Source organism: Lontra canadensis, unplaced genomic scaffold (genome assembly GCF_010015895.1).
Source record: "Lontra canadensis isolate GAN:19392208 unplaced genomic scaffold, GSC_riverotter_1.0 scaffold7, whole genome shotgun sequence".
NCBI classification, from domain to species: Eukaryota; Metazoa; Chordata; class Mammalia; order Carnivora; family Mustelidae; genus Lontra; species Lontra canadensis.
Window position 1 is genome coordinate 20451300 of NW_022631001.1, and position 20152 is coordinate 20471451.

Consider the following 20152-nt stretch of genomic DNA (forward strand, 5'->3'; position numbering starts at 1 on the left):
CCTTTGCCAAGTGGCTTTGGCGGCCTTTTTATGGGAGGGGGGGTAGGGTTGTTTCATTTTGTTTCTTTGATTATTAAAGTATAATTGACACGTGCCAGCGGGCTTTGCTGGTCACTTCACAAGTGTGTTCTCTCTGGCCTTGTGGCCGGGCCTGCATTACTGCTCCACTCTCGCCAGGATCTTTGCTGAGACCACCGAGGGGAAGGGTTGGGGGAGACTGTTTTGCTCCACACAGGACCCCAGTGTTGCCTCATATTTGGGCACAGACAGTGCTAATGATGACCACTGCTGAGATGACTAAAGGCTACTCATGATGTGTCCTGTGCTTTTGGCCTCCATTTCTGTCCTTGAAAGAGGTACGAGGGCAAAGGCCATTAGGAGCTCTGTAGACCTGAGGCTTTGGCACTCCTCTTGGGAAACTGAAATGGCTCCTTTCTTTGGTCGTCCCATCTCTTCAGTCCTTCAGGAAGCATCTGCTTAGTGCCCTTTAGGGCTTGTTCCCATGCTGGGGGCTGGGGCTAGAGCACTGAGCAAGGCCCAGCCCAGGAGCTGTCAGTCTGGTCCAGGAGACAGACAAAGAAGTAGACGATGACAAAGCGTCATTAGCAAGTGAAACATGCTACAGCAGGGTTCAATTCAGACAGCGGCTGTCTTAGCTTGGATGTGACAAGGACCAGGAAAGGCTCCGTGGATGGGGTGACATTGGAATCCAGACCTGGCTCTTGAATAGTCGTTCATCAGAGGGAGGCAGAGATGGTTTTTCAGTGCCCAGCAAGTACCGTGACATGATGCTGCTTGGGGCTCCGGCTTATTCTTGCTAATGTGGGAGAGACTCGGTCTGAGACAGCAGAGCTGCAGCCCTGAGGAACCACAGCGATTACCTGCCAAGTACCGCTGAAAGGAAAGAAGCCAGGTGGGGGCCGGGGGAAGGTGGTGCAGCGAGAAGAGATGAGTCATTCCCTCTAACAAGAATCACTGTCTCATCCCATCCACACTTAAACTTGAGAATCATGTATAAACAGCCTCATCGTGTCTCGGGAAGGCTGGCAGGTACTTATGGCACAGTGCAATATAATTTATTTTTATATAGTGTCCTTCATACAGATGATTACAAAACACTCTATGCTACGAGGCAGAATGGGAAGATAATACTGTGAAGAGCCAGGTTGAGCTGAGCTATTCTCTTATGGGGACAGTAGTGTGTGGGGCTCGAGTGGAGCCTGAAAGGCAGGAAGGACTGAGTTTTGCTGGGTGGGAGAGATAGTACATGGTGCTGCAGATGGGGTGCAGGGAGCGAAATGGAATGCTGTCAGGAGAGTGCTGGAGGAGAGATTGGGGCAGGCAGGAGGCCTGGATGCTGTCTTTCCCAGTAAGACCAAGGAACAGGTAGAAGCTTCAAGCATCAGGGTCCTGGCCCTGCTGCTGAGCTGCACCCATAGTCCAAGGGGGATGAAGGAGAGCAACGTTCAGTGGGTGCTGACCCCACCGGGCCCTGCACAGCACACCCTAGCCTACAGTTCCACGTGTGTTTAAACTGTAATAAAATAAAGGCCGAGATGCAGAGAGATGGGTACCTGTGGGGATTGTGGCAATGCACTTGAGGTTCTTGGTCTGGCCTGCAGGCCGAAGGTAGAAAGGGGCAAAGGCAGATTGGCCATGTCAGGCGTTGACTGATGCCAGCCTTCCCGTGCTGTCTCTGCAGCCTCCTGCCCTGTGCTCTGCAGTGGGAATGGCCAGTACATGAAGGGCCGGTGCCTGTGCCACAGTGGATGGAAGGGCGCCGAGTGTGACGTGCCCACCAGCCAGTGCATCGATGTGGCCTGCAGCAACCATGGCACCTGCATCATGGGCACCTGCATCTGCAACCCTGGCTACAAGGGCGAGAGCTGCGAGGAAGGTAGGACCATGGCGGGTGGGTGGCGGCACCCACCTGACTCTGGGACAGACCAGGACACAGCACCAGGCTCGCCTTTGGGGAGCAGCTCCACCCTAAGCCAGGCACCCCCTGCAGTGGTAACTGACTTAGCAGGGAGGGTAGGCATATTGGAGTCCTAGCTGGTGAAGGAAAGACAGGGTCGTATGTGGAGTACTTACTGTACGCAGGCTGTGTCCTAGAGGCCTTAGATCACTTGGCCTCAAACCCGGTAAGGTGAGTAGTTATCTCTGTGTCATAGTTAGGGGAACCGGAGCTCAGAGAGTCACAAGACCTGCCCTGGGTCACATGCCTGGAAGTGGCAGAGCTGTGTGTCTGGCCCCAGAGCCCAGGTTCTCTCTCCTCCCCTTTAAGCTCATCTTCTCTCCATGTCTTAAGTGTGAGTCTGTTACAGACCTTCAGACTCTGCCTTCTGTTAGCACAGGCATGTGTGTGTGTGTGCGTAGCTTATAGGTACTTGTGAGTGTTTCTGTCTCCATCATAAACTGTGCAGTGGAGGCCAGAAAGTGAGCTTCCACTTTCACAGTAAGCCAGTCCTTCCCTAGACAGTCTCATCTGGTGAGAAAAGTGAGCATCTCTGGCCTGAGGATGGGCAGCAGCAAGCCCATGGTCATGGAGCTAGCCAGCAGCAGGCCCAGGGCTAGTGGGTGGCAGGGCTGGGACCCACCCCAGGTCTTCTTACTTCAGAGCCCTCTTTTTTCTTGCCTGCTTGGCATTTGTAGATGAGAAGGGTCTTATTCACAAGCAATATAGAGTGGCTTTTAAGAGTACATGCTCTGAGATCAGATGTAAGTTTGAGTCCTGTTGTGCCACTAACTAGCCTCTCTTCTCTCATCAATAAAATGGGAATTCCTTCCTCAGAGGACCATCATATGGATTGAATTAAATGACTCATGTAAAGCACTTAGCTGAGTGTCGGACACATAATAAATGCCCCATAAATGTTAGGTCTTTTTTTATTAGTATTATTATGGGGACAATTGAAGCCCATTTCCTGCTTCACCCCAATCACTTTATCTAAGGTCTTTGGAAACTGGGTGGACGTCACTGTTGCAACTTGTGGACAATGCTAATGGGCTTCCCTCCCGCTGCCCACCATCTAAGGCGCTGGAGTCTTCACAGCGGATGGAAGAGGCTCCAAGGAGAGCTAGCCTTCTAACCCATTTGGGATTGAACACATAGGCCCCTCTCAAGGTATCATTTCTCTTAAAAAAAAAAAAAAAAAAAAAGGAAGGAAGGAAGGAAGGAAGGAAGGAAGGAAGGAAGGAAGAGGGAAAAAAGGGCCCACTTTAAAAGAGTGGGGAACAGGAAGGGATTAGTGTCTGAAAAGCAGTGCCTCTCCAAGACAGGCTGCCTGTAAACCCCAAGTGTGCCTGGAGGTCCTGATTCAGACCTATTAACTTTGATGGGGATTACTTCGGGCTGTCTGAGAGAGGAGGAGCGCCAGCCACTGGAACAAAGGAACTTTGCTTTCCTCTCCGACAATGGTGACCTTCCTCTGCTTTCCCTTTTCATTTTAGTCACTTGAGGTGAAGACCCTAAGTAGAAAAGGAAAACAAAGAGGAGATTCCTCTTGAAACAGTGGGGTCATCCCAACCTGAAGCCCACCGGGCCATGTGGGCCAGGGAAGGCACACTGTCCCTTCCCCAGCTCATCTGGCTCAGGACAGTGCCCCAGCAGGCAGGCTTACTTAACAAAGAGGGGAGAAAAAGTTGTTTAGCTCTTTGATTTACGTTATCTATTTGAAAAGAGATGTTTTGACTCTTTTCTTTTCTGAGGACGGCCATCTGGTACTAATTCCTTTTATTACTTATGTTTCCTGGTGAAACATCATTGCACAGCCCTTGTGTTTATAATGGGGGCTTCTAGGGGCCTTCACCGCCACGCCGCCCCACTCCTCTCTCTCTCCTCCTCCCTCAGCTCTGTGCTGACAGGTTTCGCCGTGTTTATAAAACATCAGCTAACAAGCTTATTTTTTCCGTCTCTCCCTCTTCTTCTTCTGAAATTTATTGCCCCATATTTTTCAAAGCCCGAACTGTGCCGACAAGAGGCTTGGAAGGGGTGGGGGAATGGCAGAAGAGAACACCTTAGGCCTTTTGCAGTGCAGAGTAACACTGTGTTTTGGTTCTGAAGAGCATCTCGGAGCTTGTGTGATCACTGGAGCAGGGGACATTTTGGGGGAAGAGTTGTGTTTGCAGCTTGGCTGTGCAGGCCTCCACATTTTGTTAACGGGCTAAGCTTCTGCCAGAAATTTGGGCTTGAATGGCGAGCTCTACAAAGGGAAAAAAAAAAAAAGGTAACTGGCCCCTCCTCTAAGCAGAAGCTCAGTTAGGCTATCTTCTACACAGCGTTCAGCCCACTTCCCTAGCAGCTTCTCCACTACTCCTTCAGCTCAGAACTCTGCCACCGTGGGCCGGCTCGGTCTCCCCACATGACCCACAGCTCTTGGGGAAACAAATGTCATTTGTGAAACTGTCTTGCTGCGGTAGAAGGAAGACAACTTTCATCCCATCCTCAGGTTGCCATCACCCCAGAGGCCCCAGAAAGTGAGGGCAGATCCTGAGTCTCCAGAGGCCGTCTCTAGCAGAGCGTCACAAGTGGCCCAGAGAATGGCCGTAGGTATCGAGTCAGCAGGGACAGCGTCCTCCCTACATCCTCCCAGCATCCTCCCTGCGTCCTCCCTGCATCCTCCCTGCATCCTCCCAGCATCCTCCCTGCGTCCTCCCTGCATCCTCCCAGCGTCCTCCCTGCATCCTCCTAGCATTCTCCCAGCGTCCTCCCTGCGTCCTCCCAGTGACCTCCCAGCGACCTCCCAGCGACCTCCCTGTGTCCTCCCCACGCCCTCCCCGCGCCCTACCAGCGTTCTCCTCCTTGCTTGGCCCGTTCAGCTGAGCTGCCTTCTCTTGAGTTGCGGTCCTATTATCAGTATCTTCTGGTCTTCATTCCCCGCCTGGACCGTCTTCTGAGAGTGTGGGATTCGCTTTGCTGGTTCCTGGGTTCCTATCAGACTTATTGTGTCTGAGGAGCGGGACTGGGACGCCAAAGGCCTCTTGCTAAACTTGGCACCCTCTCGGCTTGCTCGCTAACAGTGCAGATTTATAGATTCAACCTTGAGGGTGCCTCAGAGACAGCGTCAACACAAAGCCAGGGCCCAGGCACTCCCAGAACGGGAAATACCTTTATGGGCCTCGGGACAGGAATTGCTGAGTCGTTTCCTGTCAAACTGGAAAGCTCGCTGGATCTAGGGAATTATCATAGTAGCCTAATGGGCCAGAATAATCCTTCTGAGATTCCAAGATGTGAGGCCAGTCATGAAAATATATCACTGTTATTATTTTTATTATTTTTAATTACCAGGAATTCCAACGGGTCATGCTTTAACCATCGTGAAGTGGTGTCCAGAGACTGTGAGAGAAGATTCTTTGCTTTCATTTGGCTTTATTAATTCTTCACTTTGTTCTATTTCTTTTCTTGCTTTGTTTCATTTTTATTTCTATTTTTTAACCACTTACATTTGTATATATGTATATATGTATGTGTGTATTTTTGAACCAGTAAGATTACAGAAGAAATAGCAAGAGATGTCTACCAGGAAAGAGTGATTCAAATTTAAATTACTCCACTTACCACTGTGTGATCTTGGGCAAGTTATTTAACCTCTCTGTGCTTTAGTCTCCTCATCTGTGAAATGGGAATAGTAATGGTCTCTACCTCAAAGAACTGTCAGTAGAGTTAACTGAGACTGTGTACTTAAATGACTGAATAGTAAAATATGGCCCAGAAGAGGGACTACATCAGTACTCGTTGTTATTATTATTACTATTGTTATTATTACTATTATTCTCATGATTCTGTTTTTAGCAAATGATTGCTCCTGACTTTTGACCTTCTGATGTCGCATTTATGTCATTAAGTTGAACTCCTTTTCAAGACCTAAAACATTAGAAGAGCTGTCTTGATAAGCCAGCTTTCAGACAGACACTCTGTTCCCAGAATGCGGCTGTTTGTACAATCTCTGTCCATTTGTGTCTGTGACTTTAACATACTCGGGCCAGGTTTCCCCATCTGTTCTGCAAAAGTCAGTATGTGGTTTATTAAATTTATTTAATCAATGTAGTAATGTCATGTCTGAATTATAAATAAAGTAAAAGCACCTCTGACCAGTTTACCCAAGTCATGCCACTAAATGGCCTGATAGGATAGAAAAGTAATTTCTTGGTAACAGTTTATAGTTCACACGGTCCTTTCAAATCTTCAGTGTCCTCATTAGCAACTGAGAGCAAGATAATTTTGACATGGGAAGTTCGGAGGAGGTACGTGAACTTGACGGTCATCTTAGAACCAGTGCCTTTGTCCTGTGACCCTTGAACCTAGGACCTCAGAGAGACCCTTGAACCTAGGACCTCAGGGATCACATGCCAAGTTCCTTCCTGTGGGGCACAGGGGTTCCTCCAGAGGGCTTCCTGAAGGAAACTGACCACATTCACTGCAGCACTGTCAACCTTTTTCCAGCTGCTGCATGTGGCAGCCCTACAAGGACACCACTCTCCCCTACAATTGCAAGAGGAACAGAAATTCCCTCTTTCCTAAAATGAAACACAGATCTCACAACTTTTTGGTAGAGTAGGACTGGCCTTTGCCAACTCTGTCTTTTCTCTGCTGCCTTTTGCACTTTTCTGTGTGAACTGGAGCCATGTGATAATTTGGCCCTCAACACTCTCCTCCCGCTTTGCTGTGCAGGGCTTTCCAGAACATCAAGGTCTCTGTTAATCTTGTACAGCCCCATAGCTAAAGTTTTGATTTAGGAAAATCAGCCCCAGTAACAAATATTGGCTTCAGAATCAGACAGACCTTCTGATTCCTCTCTGGCAGGGTTAATTGTGTGACCTGACATAAATTATTTGCTTCTCTGACCCTTAATTTCCTTATCTGTACTTCATTGGGTTATGGAAGAAATTGAATCTGAAGATATAGGTGAAGCCTTTCCTAGAATGCAGGTACAGAGCAGGTAACCCACAGTGTTACTCTCCTTCCTCTATTTCTGGGTTGGTCTCTTGAGACCACCTTGACCTTGGGCTCTAGGAGCCCTGCGGGGGTTGCTTGGCTGTGAGCTATAGCTATGTAGTTCACGCACTATGCAAGGAAAGGTCGGCAAAGCCTGTGAATATAATTTTGTGGGGTTTTTTAGAGGTTTTTTTGTTTTGTTTTGTTTTGTTTTTACTAAGTTCAGTTAGCCAACATCTAATACGTCATTAGTTTTCGATGCTTGCATGTAACACCCAGAGCTCGTCACCTCATGTGCCCTCCTTAATACCCATCACCCTGTGACCCCATCTCTCCACCCACCTCCCTTCTGCAACCCTCTATGTTTCCCAGAGTCCAGAGTCTCTCACGGCACTGCATAATTTTGAATAGTCATTGAAATGTTTGCCCTCTGGAAAGTGAGGTTTGAAAGTTTGTGTCAATCACAGAAACTTTGGGAAGATGATAACATCTAATGGAATTTAAATGCAAAATAAATTCTCTTTTTAATTAAGGGATCTCTTTCTGTCCCACCTTCATGGTAAGACTGTATTATGAGGTGGTAAACAATGATAGTTTATTCGACAGAGATCTCTTGAGTACCTCCTATGCTCTGAGCACCGTTCCAGGGGCCGGATACAAAGAAGGGAACAAAACGAAGCCTCGTCCGCTAACCGGTGCAGTTACTGCTGACAGAGCAGGCACAGGGTGCCATGCTGACACTTGAAATATAGTTCTTTCTTTCTTGTTTTTTAAAGTAGGCTTCACACCCAATGTGGGGCTTGGACTCATAACCCTGACATCAAGAGTCACATGCTTTACCAACTGAGCCTTCCAGGTGCCCCTTGATAATGTAGTTCTCACTCTGCCTTACAAACCAAGAAGTAGGAATTTGTAACCACTGAAGTTTTTCCTCCTTACTCTAGCCAGTGGCTCCTCCGCAGGAAATCCGTGACCTCTTACCAGGGTAAGGCCCCTCCACTACAAAGTGGAGTAGTTCACTTAAGGAAGCCTACCTTTGCTGGTCAGGTGCTCACCCATGTTCTCTCTGCTCCATGTCACAGTGGACTGCATGGACCCCACGTGTTCAGGCCGGGGTGTCTGCGTGAGAGGCGAGTGCCACTGCTCCGTGGGATGGGGAGGCACCAACTGCGAGACGCCCAGGGCCACGTGCTTGGACCAGTGTTCAGGCCACGGAACCTTCCTCCCAGACACCGGCCTTTGCAGCTGTGACCCAAGCTGGACAGGACACGATTGTTCTATCGGTAAGTGTGGGGAGAAGGGCACTGCGTGGCCAGAGGAAGGAGCTTTCCACCAGAACATATTCGCCATTCATTCCCTGTCAGTGATCTGTCCCTGTTCCCGGTCATGCAGTGGGGTAGGGGTGGGGGGGCGGGGGGGCGGGTCAGGGCTACCCAGATCTCTGAGTGCTTTCCCTCTTCCCCTGAACTCTGTCCTTCAGCACCTATACGTTTCAATCAGCAAAGGATTCAGAAATTACTCTTCACATCATTCCTTACATAGTGATGGCCTTGAGCATGAAAACATGGCCCTGTAACCATGTGAATTAGAATACTAGATTGAAATCTCATCTCCCATGTTACGGTGGTCATGCCTAGAGTCAAGGCCATAGGGAACAGTGTGCCTAGCCGAGACCTGCAGGAATGGGGCTTTAACGGACTCAGGTCCAGCGGCCTGGATGGCTCAGTCAGTTTAGCATCTGGCTGTTGATTTCTGCTCACGTCATGATCTCAGTGTAGTGAGATGGAGCCCCAGGTCGGGTTCCACACTCAGCAGGGAGTCTGCTTGGCCTGCTTAGGATTCTCTTTCTCCCTCTGCCCCTCCCTTCCTCCCCCCACCTCTCTAAAAAAACAGTGGGGGACTTAGGGGCCAGCTGTCACACCCTTTGGTTTCACCCATTCATCTGAACTCAGTGTATTATTCAGGGTTCTCTGTGACCTGATCCCCACCTGCCATTCTGGCCAGATTCTCTGCAAGCCAGTATGTTTCATGAGGATAGCAAACATGTCTGTCCACCCTACATGCCCAGGACTCAGCATAGGCCTGGCCTACAGCAGCTGCTTCATAAATATTGATGAATGGGTAATGAACACATGGAAGGACACGTGACTAAATGTGTTCTTCACTGTAGCATTCAGTTCATGTATAGAGGGCTTATATGTAGAACATTCAAAGGATCATTACATTGCCACCCTGCTATTCATAATCCCCTTACGATGTGTAGACCGTCCCCAGATGAGGGCTGAAGGAGAACATGTGTGAATCACCTAGCCCAGTACTGGGATATGGTAGGTGTGTTCACTTCTCAGACCTCATTTCAACAGGGTCCACTGTTTAAATCCACATGAAAACCTTGTGAGAAAGGTATCATCACCCCGGCATACCGATCTACATAATGCTTTAATCAGCGAATGCTTTTGAACACCTACTGTGTACTAGACACTCCTCTATCAGAGATACAAAGAGATAAGAACGTCCCTATCTCGGCTGAGCTTCCAGTGAGGGAGACAGCAAACAAATGAAGAGAAATAATGATAAAGAAGCTTAGGCCCAGAAAATTTTTCAGTAATCCCACCCAAGGACACTTAAATAGTGGCAGCATCTCCAGCTATGGGTTTTGTTTTGGTTTGGTTTGGTTTGGTTTGGTTTGTTTTTTTGTACTTACATCACTTTCTTTACACAGAAATACTATTTAAGCAAAGTGTGGCTCAAATTGGCTCATTCCATTGCATGTTAGCAGTCCTTTCTGTGATCAGGAAAGATGGCTGAGGCCTTCAGCAAAAATGAGATCCATGCAGCATTTGTGCCTTTGGAATACTCAGAACTACCTTGCCCCATTGCACGGAGGATTGGTGTTCAATATCCACCCTGAACTGGACTTTCATCCTTGTTTGCAAAGCTCGTATGAAGACACGATTGCAGACACAGATGCGCAGGGTCTTAGGAATAATTCTTTTTATATAGCTCCATTTATAACGATCTAATAAATGGTCCTCTCAGAGCTACACTGCGTTGTATTGTTTGTTAGGTGGCTGCAAAGCTTATTTATGATAGGTATATAACTGTCGGTGCATTGTTAATCCCCGATGAAACTGCACAGCCTTTCATTAGCAGCAGGTTTAACTTTGGGTGAGATCACCAAATATTCTTTAGTTGGTCCTGCAAAAGGAGACAGCAGACCCATTGGAAGGGAATTTGACTAGAACCACGAGAGCTCGTCTTTCTCAACTCTCTGTGCACCACTCCCCATAACTGGTGTCAAATGTGTGTGTGGCCTCGTGTGCAAAGACAGAGGAGTTCCAAGTGATGAGAAGTGTCCCTGAGCCCAGCAAACCTTGTTTCAGACTCTGGTCCTGCTACGTCCTAGTTATAACTCTGGGCAAGTTCCTTCCCCTCCCTGAGCTGTAAAATGGAGGTGGTGACAGTCCCTATTCTGGGGTTATTATTTAGAAAATTATCGTGTGCTGAATTATTTAAGACGATATTCAAGAAGCACTTAGCATGCTACTGGGCTCATGATATGGGCTCGTTAAATGTTAGCTGCTGTTACAATTATGATTAAAAACAGCCTCTGCTGAGAGCCCTTGATATTAATGAAGACATTTGATAGAGGCAAGATGAAATATACCCTTTCAGAAATATGGATTCGAGTTTTTAAATCTCCAACCTACCGCTGACAAAAACAGTGTCATGACTGCCAACCTGGCCAGGAATGTCAAAGCCACCTTCAAAATTACTGTTTCCCAGGGCAATAGTAATAGTAGTTTGTGTTTGTCGAGTGCTTCCCAGCCTACGGAGATATTTCACACATGCACACGCACCCCCACAACGACCGTCCTATGGGTAGGGTGACTGGGTAGGACATCATCTGGAGGCTCAGGGTGTTGCCAGGCTCACCTCAGGCGCACTGGGGCCTGAGGAGGCTGGTGGCCAAACTACAGCCTGGGGCTCTGGGCCTCGCCTACAGCCCAGCACCCTCTGTCACCTCCCCACAGGCCACTGTTGCCCTCAGCTGTCCCTTCCCCTCCAGAAGCCAGTCTGAAGGCTAGTGAAGGCACGTGGAAGGTGCTTCTCTCTCACCACCTGCCCCGTATCTGTGGTACCTGCCTGGGCTCGGTCCTGCTGCTGTCCCGGGCTAACCGTGGGGCTTTGGTGAGGTACAGGCTTTTCTCGACTTCAGTTTCCTCATCTGAAAACTGGAGAGAATAGTGTCTCCCTCATGTGACATCAAATTACAGAATGGATGCACGCACATTGAATCGTGCCTGGCTGGGGTGCGCTTCACATCTCTCTCCTACCTCCCTTCCTAGTGCACTTTCACAGAGTGGAAGCTGTTTGAAAACTATCGAGGTTTTTTTTGTTTTGTTTTGTTTTAAAGATTTTTTTTTATTTATTTGACAGAGATCACAAGCAGGCAGAGAGAGGGGAAGGGAAGCAGGCTCCCTGCTGAGCAGAGAGCCCAATGCGGGGCTCGATCCCAGGACCCTGGGATCATGACCTGAGCTGAAAGGCAGAGGCTTTAACCCACTGAGCCACCCAGGTGCCCTGAAAACTATCAAGTTTTTGCTGTGACTGATCCAGAGCTGCCTTATTGACTGGATGCTGCTGAAGCTGGGGGGCTCTCTCTATGTTCAGGGGGTTAGCTGTAAGGTGGTGGGACAGGCACTGGACTTTGTCTCAGAAAATCTGCTCCCAGGGGTGCCTGGGTGGCTCAGTGGGTTAAAGCCTCTGCCTTCGGCTCAGGTCATGATCCCAGCGTCCTGGGATCGAGCCCTACATCAGGCTCTCTGCTCTGTGGAGAGCCTGCTTCCTCCTCTCCCTGCCTGCTTGTGATCTCTCTCTCTGTCAAATAAATAAACAAAATCTTTAAAAAAAAAAAAAAAAGAAAAGAAAAAAAAAAAGAAAATCTGCTCCCTGCTAGTAGAGTGGCCTCGGCAAGTTGCTTAACCTTTCCCCCCATCCCTCGCCACAGTTTCAAGGTAAAAATCCCTCTGGGACTGTGGTAAGGATTCAGTGAGAAAATGGAGGTGAAGTGGTTGACGCTGTGTCTGGCCCAATTTGGACCCCCGCTGAGAGGCTGCTTCCATTGTATGATGTGTGTTATTGGCTCCTGGCATGGTGGGCCTGGCGCAGACACTGCCCAGGGCCTTCCCATCAGGAGCTGCAGGCTGGTGGCTCACCTGAAGTGCTCCTCTCACCATCCGCTCTGACTGTGGCTTCTAGGGTTGGCAGAAATCACCACTCGGCCCTCATAGGAAGGAGGGCCACCTCTTCCGAGATGAAGAGACATCTTCCTGTTTGGCCCGGGGAACATGATTTAGTGAAAGCAGCTGAAATCCACGTGCCTGGCACTCCATGACCAGCCTGTAATGGAATGTGAGCTGCCAGGTTCCCCAGCACTTTGTTTGTGTTTGGGGAAACAGTGAAGTCAGATTTTCTATAAGGGTTTACTCAGACCCCAACTTCCCAGCAGCATGGCTTCTGATCTCAGCTCAGAATTCCTCCTGAAATCTCGCCTCTTTCATGTGATGCTCCTTCCTGACAAACAGCATAAGACAACTGCTGGGACAAATGCCTGTGGCCTGGAAGAGTGCTGGTTATGCGCCCCACCCCCCGCACACCGGGGTCCTCAACTCTGGACCCAGTGGGACTTGGCTCTTCCAGGCTTAGAGGGGGATGGCAGCAGTGATGATGGTAGTGGTGATTCCTAGTATGAAGTAAATCGAGGAGCTCTGGTTCTAAGTCCTTAGCTTTTGCCTCAAGCTGCCTTTCCATCCAAAGAGATTTCCTTATAAGGATGGAGCATTATGTAAAGAGCCAACCACTTCTTAGTGCTTACCCTGTACCAACTACTGAACTAAGTGCATTATAACCATTATCTTAGTTAAGGTTCATTTGAAATCCATAAAGAAAGTATTATCAGTTCCATTTTCTGGATAAGGAAGCTGAAGCTCAGAAAAGTTAAATTCCTTGCCAGCATCCCCCCATCAGTAAGTGGCAGAGTCCAGTTCAAACCAAATACGGCTCCAAGGCCTCTCCCTAGCTCTGTGGTACACTTAGCAAGAATCTGTAATCTTGCCTCTCTCTTGCCAAGCTGTGAACTCCAGGAGATCAGGATCTACCAACATCCCTAGCACGGGGCCTGATGGGGTTTAGGTTCTCAGGATTATTCAATAAATGACTTACCCAGTGACACATCAAAGAAGAAGCTAGAGGCTTTGTCCAGGAAGAACCCAGCACACTCCCAGTCTAATTTGTTCTCTAAGGCCCCTCCTCGCCGCTCCTGTGTACATCCTTGCACATATACCCATACAAACACACGCACACACAGGCATGCATGACCTGCAGAGCTAAAACCCAAATCCTGGGCTCCTTCTCTCTCAGTTTCCTGACCTGGTCATGTTAGTTTCATGTGCCTTGCCAGCCAGCTGGAACCCCTCCTGGACAAGAGTGGACACCATTTCACCTCCTTTGAGCCATCTTCCCTGGGGAGCACCATGGTGGGCCGGACACCTCCTCAGCCTTTGCATAAAGTGGGTGCTCCCAAGCAGCGCTGCTGAGAGCAGAATGACTCTCCCCAACAGCCCCAAGTGCCTTAGTTGGATTTTCTCCTCTTGGCTCTGAGCTGCCTTAGAAAAGGGAAGGAATTTAACCTCTCCAAGATAGTCCTTACAAGTAGCAACGTTTACCTCTCTTTCAGAGCTTAATGACTCCTTGAGACTTTGGGCTCTTTGGTGTTTTCCAGGACACCATTTCAAATGTGGTCACTTAGACCCACCGTCTGCCCCTCTGCTGGCTCTCCTTCGGGGCTTCCTTCCCCTCCACCCCAGGCTCAGTCCTCAGCCGCATGAATTCACTCCTCATTTCCACTGCTCTGTGAGCTCTCTCCAGTCTTGTCTTCCATAAGTGACTTTTATGTGGAAGGGCCCTCTCACGACATTTCATTCCTTTGGGGGGTTCTGGCCCCCAGAAGCATTACATGGCAGAGATTCTGCCTGTGAAATGCCCATGCTGGTGGTTTATGATTCTTATCATTTCATCTCAGTGGAGTTTCATGGAGTAACAGGTGGAGATTTAGAGGCTGGGTTTAGAGGTAGCACGTGCAGTCAGAAAGAACCACGTGGGATTTGGAATGGGACCAAGCTAGATTTTTAAGACTGAGCTTATCCAAAGAATATGGCCAATGATACCTGCTTGGCAGGGTTGTTTTTTCAAATTAGCTTTAATATGTGTGTATAAAATGCCTAGCATGGTGCTGGCATTCATTAAGCACTCAATAAATAAAGTGTGTATTCTTAGAACTTGTGATTAAATCTCAATTAACCAAATAGTCCTTAGACTCTTGCAAATTTAAGTCTGAGAACAATTTATATGGTGAAGGTTCTGAGCCAGACCTGGACCTGAGTCCATGCAACCTTGAACAGCTTGCTTTCTTTCTCAGCAGCTCAGCTTCCTTGTGGTTCCTAACTCCCTGCCACTCCTCCCCTCAGCCCATCACCAGTCATCAAGTCTAGATGAAGTTATTAATGTGCTGACATATTTATCCCCAAACAATAGCACAAGGGCCAAACAGCTTAACATAGTTTCCTGCCAGATAATGAGCTTTCTGAGCTCGAATCCAGAGAGGAGCACAGCCTCCAAGAGAAAGAGAGCATCCCAGAACAGCTCCAGACCTGCCCTCTGCCCCTGAGAGTAACAGATATCCACCTCATTCACTCGTGACCCTTCCTGGCCTCCCTGCACGCTGGGTGTACCAAGGATCAGAGAGCTTCAGCTCACCCAGGAGGCGACACCTAGTTAGGCAGCATGATAAGAGCTCTGACTGATGTGTGTTTGTGGGGCTTGGGAACACAAGGGCAGGAGCAGTGACCTCAGCCGGAAGACAGGTGAGAGCAGAAGCTGGGACAGTCTTCCCCCGGGAGGAGACTTATAAGCCAGACCATTGGAGGGGATCTGAGGGTGGGGAGAGTCCAGGCAGAGGGAACAGCGTGTGTAACGTACACAGCTGTGCAAGAGCATCAGCTAACCCCATCAGGCCCCATATGAGAGTAGCAGCCATGGGGGTAGGTAGAAGAAGTAAGACCAGAAAGGTAGGCAGGATCCAAACCGTGGTGTCCACTGAATGCCTTGCTAAAAATCTTGGATTGAAAAATTGTCCAAGGGGCACCTGGGTGGCTCAGTTGGTTAAGCAACTGCCTTCAGGTCAGGTCATGATCTCAGGGTCCTGGGATCGAGCCCCTCCTGTGGCTCCCTGCTCAGCGGGGGACCTGCTTCTCCCTCTTCCATTCTCCCTGCTAGTGTTCTCTCTCTGTCAAATAAATAAATTAAATCTTTTTTTTAAAAAAGTAAAGCAAAATAAAATAATAAATAAAAATTGTTTAATGCACACTGAAGATTTCCCTGTCAGACTTCATGTCAGACCACCTCCTTTGGCTCAGCTAAACCTGGACTAGGTTCCTCCTTCGCTGAAGGGGGACCTTCAGAATTCAAAGCCAGACCCTCTGAGCTGCTGATTTCCTCTCTGTTCCTCTCCTCCCCTTCAAAAAGAAACGCAAATCCTAAAGCATAGTTAATAACAAATATGACTGCCAAATAGGGAGCAGAAAAGCTCTGTTTTCAAACTAAGTCACAGTTGACAGCAAAATAAGCCCAAAGTTAAAAAAAAAAAAATTAAGAATAAGCTGAACATAGTAACAGGGTTAAAAAAAAAAAAATTAAAGCTCTAAACATAGCATTTGCATTAGTGCTAAATTTTGAAAATGGTAATTCAGTTTTATTTACGAGGCAAATATAATTACATTAAATTTGAGGGAACAGAATTTAATTCTTATTAATGACAGAAAGACTGAGTGAGATGCTTTAATGCCAGAGAAATTGTCTTATGTTCATGGATGGGAGAGAAAATTAGATTCAGCATGGAGCATTCTCCCTGCTACAAGTCTCATATGTGTAGCCGGAATTGTTCCCTTTCTGAGAAGCATTAGCTTCTCAGCCCAGAAAGCACAGCACTGACATCCAATTAAACATCAAAAGGAAATGATCGGGCCGGGCTATTTCTGTATAGGTATGTTACGGAAGAAGAAACCCGAGGTTAGAATTTCAGCGGAGGAATAATATCCATTGAGACTTGACATTTCCTGTACCCGTTCCCAACAGCAAGTGATAGCCCGAAATCAAAGTTCAGAATAATAAATATCTGAGAGATTGACACTGAGGCAGAGAAAGAAGAGGAGGTGTGGGAAGGAGGCAGAGAAGAGCCCACCAGTTGTCTGGGATGGAGCGTGCAGGTTGAGACACAATGAGATGGTCAGCTCCTAACATTTAATCAAAGACTGGGAAACTGGGCCCAGACAGGCATAGTGCTAAATAGTGCCAGAGTTAAAGGTTGATAAACCAGGAGCTGGCAGCTTTGTAATTTGGTAGAATTTCCCCTGACAGCCCTAGAACCTTTTCTATCAAAATTGGAGCTCTTCAGTATGTAAATATAAGCCCTCCTGAAATTGGGCTTCAGATTCGGGTTTCTGTTTGGATGTCCAAGCTGGTGACTTGTACACAATCTCCGGTTGTCTTCCTGAATCAAACTGCTCCTATATAACTTACAATTTTAAAATAATAACTACTCTTTGAATGGAAATTTGTATTTACATTTTACAGAGCTCCTCCTGTATGTGCATCATGATTTATTCAGACAACAAATACATAAGCCTCTGACCCTGGAGATGGTGTTATTCCCAGGGATCCAGAGTTCAGAGAGCCCGAGGGATTTGCCCAGAGACACTCTGGGAAAACAAGGATTCAATGCCTTCTTTCTCTGGGCTCAGAACCCATGTTTATCCCCTGTATAACTCTCTCATTGGCCATTGCCAAGGTTTATGCTAATACTGTTGATGAATCAAGTATGAGGTTCATAAGGTTTCACTTCAGTGGATGCCACGGCAAAGAGCCACGTAAACTGGATCTTGACCATGAGGTACCAGGCAGTACTGTAGGAGCTCAAGGAAAAGAGTGATTGCTTTCAGCCAGGGGGAATTAGGGGGGCTTCCTGGAGGAAGCGGGATTTAAGGTGGGTGGGTGATGGAGGTTGGATTTGAGTTGGCAGAGAGAGAGAAGGAAGAGACAAGCACCTTGAAGCAACCCATTGTAGAAGTCAAAGATTTGCAATTGGATACAAAGATGCAACAGAACATGGCATTTTCCAGGAAAGACCAGTAGTTTGGAGTGGTTTTGCTTAATATATTTGTGGCACTGGGGCACCTGGGTGGCTCAGTGGGCTAAAGCCTCTGCCTTCGGCTCAGGTCATGATCCCAGGGTCCTGGGATCGAGCCCCACATTGGGCTGTTTGGCAGGGAGCCTGCTTCCCTTCCTCTCTCTCTGCCTGCCTCTCTGCCTCCTTGTGATCTCTGTATGTAAAATAAATAAATAAAATCTTTTTTAAAAATATTTGTGGCACTAGAGAGAGGGAGAAGAGGTGAGGGAAGGTAGCAAGCTTTCAGTCATATAGGGTCTTGAATGAGTTTAGGTTTTATCTGTCAGTGGGGGCCACTGAAAAATTTTAGGCAGAATGTGCTATGGTGAGGTTTGGTTTTGGAAAGCTTACTCATATTGGCATGTAGGTGGAGGTGCCAGGGACACACATAGGTGGAGGTGTCCGGAAGCAAGTTAGATAGGTGAGCACATGTCTAGGGTGGAAAGATGGGCCTTTGACAGAAGGATATCAGGACCGGGGATCTTTGGGAAGAGGACTGAACATCACTATCTCTTCAGCTCACCCTCTGGGTGAGCATGCCCTCTCAGTGGGGTTTGGGCAGTGTTCCAGCCCATCCTGGGGATGTTGTATGGCTTCTGTGCTCACCAGTCCTTTCCTCCCTTGTTATCCTTCTGCAAAGTCAGACCTTATTGGGAGGCCTCCTTCAAGCTAAGTTTTAACTCCTCTAATCAGGAAGCCAGATACCCTGCAATTAAGATGACCAGCAGTGGCTTACCACTTCCTGTGACAGGTGCTTCATAAAGCTTGAAATTCTGGTCCTGGGGGAGTAGATGTAGAGACCGCTGTGAACCAACATCCTGGAATCCACTTTTCTGCTTGGTTCGAAAGCACTCCAAGCTCCTCGAGTGAGGTGAAAGGCCATGTGGTTTCCAAGGCTCATTAGCTTTTTGCCAACTAGAGCTGTGGTACAGAGCAGGGCTGGGAGCAGCACTGACCCTCTGGTGAGAGGGATGGAAGTTGAAAAGCACCCGAGAGTGGCTTGGGTTTGGCCTCAGTGTCAAAAGGAAGCTAATTACTGTGAGGACGTTGAAGGCTCCTTTCCTGTATCTTCCTCTCCTTCTGGCTTCCTCCTGAAACCTGCACTGAGACAAAAAACCATCCACCCAACTTAGTGAGAGAAGGAGGGAGGGAGGTGCTGTATTAAAACATATAGGGATAGCTATTCATGGGAGAGGAAGGTAACTTGCAAGTATCCTACTGTGGGCTGGGCATGGAGACAGCTTGGTGCTCCTTTACATGTGTGGGTAGACTTGAGTTCCTCGAGGGTAGGGATAGTTTAATATCATTTCTGAATCCCTAGCCTCTAGGGGTATGTGGCACATAGTGGGTGCTCAGTATATTTTCAAATCAAGTTTAGGGTTCTGACAGATAGGAATCCTTATCACCATCGTAGAAATGTCAAAGCTAAGGCTCAGAGGTGTGCTGGGACCCTGGGAAGTACCAGACCAAGCTCTTACACCAGCGTATGTGACTTGAGCCTCTGTTTTGTGCAAAATGGTAGAAACTTGCACAGTTACATGGGTGTAGTCAGAAGATACATTTCCTGTGTAAGACTCCCCAGGGAATGTAGAGTTCAGGCTGGTAATGGCAGGGCTGGAGAGGGAACACTGGGAGACTATTTACCTTGATAAAGGTTCACATCAAGTGCTTTGAGGAGGGAGGAGGTGAAACTTTCCAGCTGGGCCACTAGAAGGAGGCTTCAAAGAGGAGGACCCAGAACTCAAAGCCAGTGTACAGCTGAACATGGAAAGATCGAGGTACAAGGGGAACCCAGACCATGGAAATAGCTTGTAGAGAGGCACAAAAGAGGGACCACAGAGTGTGGGAAGCGCCCCCCCCCCCCACCCTTAGCCATTTGTCTTGCTGGTCCCTTCCATGACCATTTCCTAAGGCAGCCATGAAGCTCTTGCTCAAGTGCTGATGTACATGTCCCTGTGGGGCAAAGGACAGGCACTTCTCTCTTGGCCCTTGTTTTCCTGTCTACGGAATGACTAGAGCATCTCCAAAGTGTCTTCTCATGTCCTCACAAAAACTGCTCCTCTAAGTTTTTCTCCTTATTTTCTCTCTTACTCCTAAACCCATTCAAGGGAGATCCCATGCCCAGAGGCAGGCCACTTCCTGCCCAGTGCCAACTCCCTCCTTCTTTGTCATTTTCCCCTGGTTCCACAGTCCTTCGCCTCCAGCGCCTCTCCTTCAACATCCGCAGCCCCTTTGTCTCTGTCCCTCTCCCCACATCCACCTTGCAGAATCCACAACCATGCCAGCCACTCATCATCTCTCAGCTTACAGCCCACTTCTGAGCCCTGGAAGCCAAATCGTGAACCATGTGCATGATCTTTAGCTTTTCTTGGGCCCTTCCAGCTGCAAGGGAAATGTCTACATCTGTCCATCAGTGGAGATTCCTACCTCACTGAGAACATGGAAGCCATTGGTGAAGTGCTTTCCCATTACCCTGGCCTGTTCCTTAAACATGTCTCAGCCTACATACTCCTCTCCAGAAGATGAGGTACCTGAACAGTGCTGTCCCCCAGATTATGCTTCAGATCTGGTTCTCCCCAGCTGCTAAGGGGCAGCTCAGTTATTCACATCATCCCCTTGCTCTAAACCCTGCCTTGTCCTGGCTCTTTGCAGCCCATGAACATGATACAGTTGCCATATAGTGTTTACTCTATAAAAGATGTGTGTGATACTAGGCACATTATATGCTGTTCATTTAAGCCTCACAGATGAACCTGAGATGTTAGTGTATAAACCCTATTTTGCAGATGAGAAAACTGAGGCACAGAAGGATAAAGTAACTTGTCCAAGCCACAAGGCTGGCTGGCTGGGTGATGGATAGTTGGATGATGGATGGATGGATGGATGGATGGATGGACGGACGGATGGATGGACAGATGGGCTGTTAGATG

At 48.1% G+C, this 20152-nt stretch overlaps 1 protein-coding gene across 1 annotated transcript in view; it reads left to right on the forward strand.

Annotated features, from left to right (window-relative positions):
* The window catches only part of TENM4 (teneurin transmembrane protein 4), a 715043-nt gene that overhangs the window by 570635 nt on the left and 124256 nt on the right, over positions 1 to 20152 (forward strand). The window contains exons 14-15 of the mRNA XM_032852968.1: positions 1703 to 1897; positions 8020 to 8220. Of these exons, the coding sequence (XP_032708859.1) occupies positions 1703 to 1897; positions 8020 to 8220 (396 nt within the window). The remainder of the gene's footprint in view (positions 1 to 1702; positions 1898 to 8019; positions 8221 to 20152) is intronic.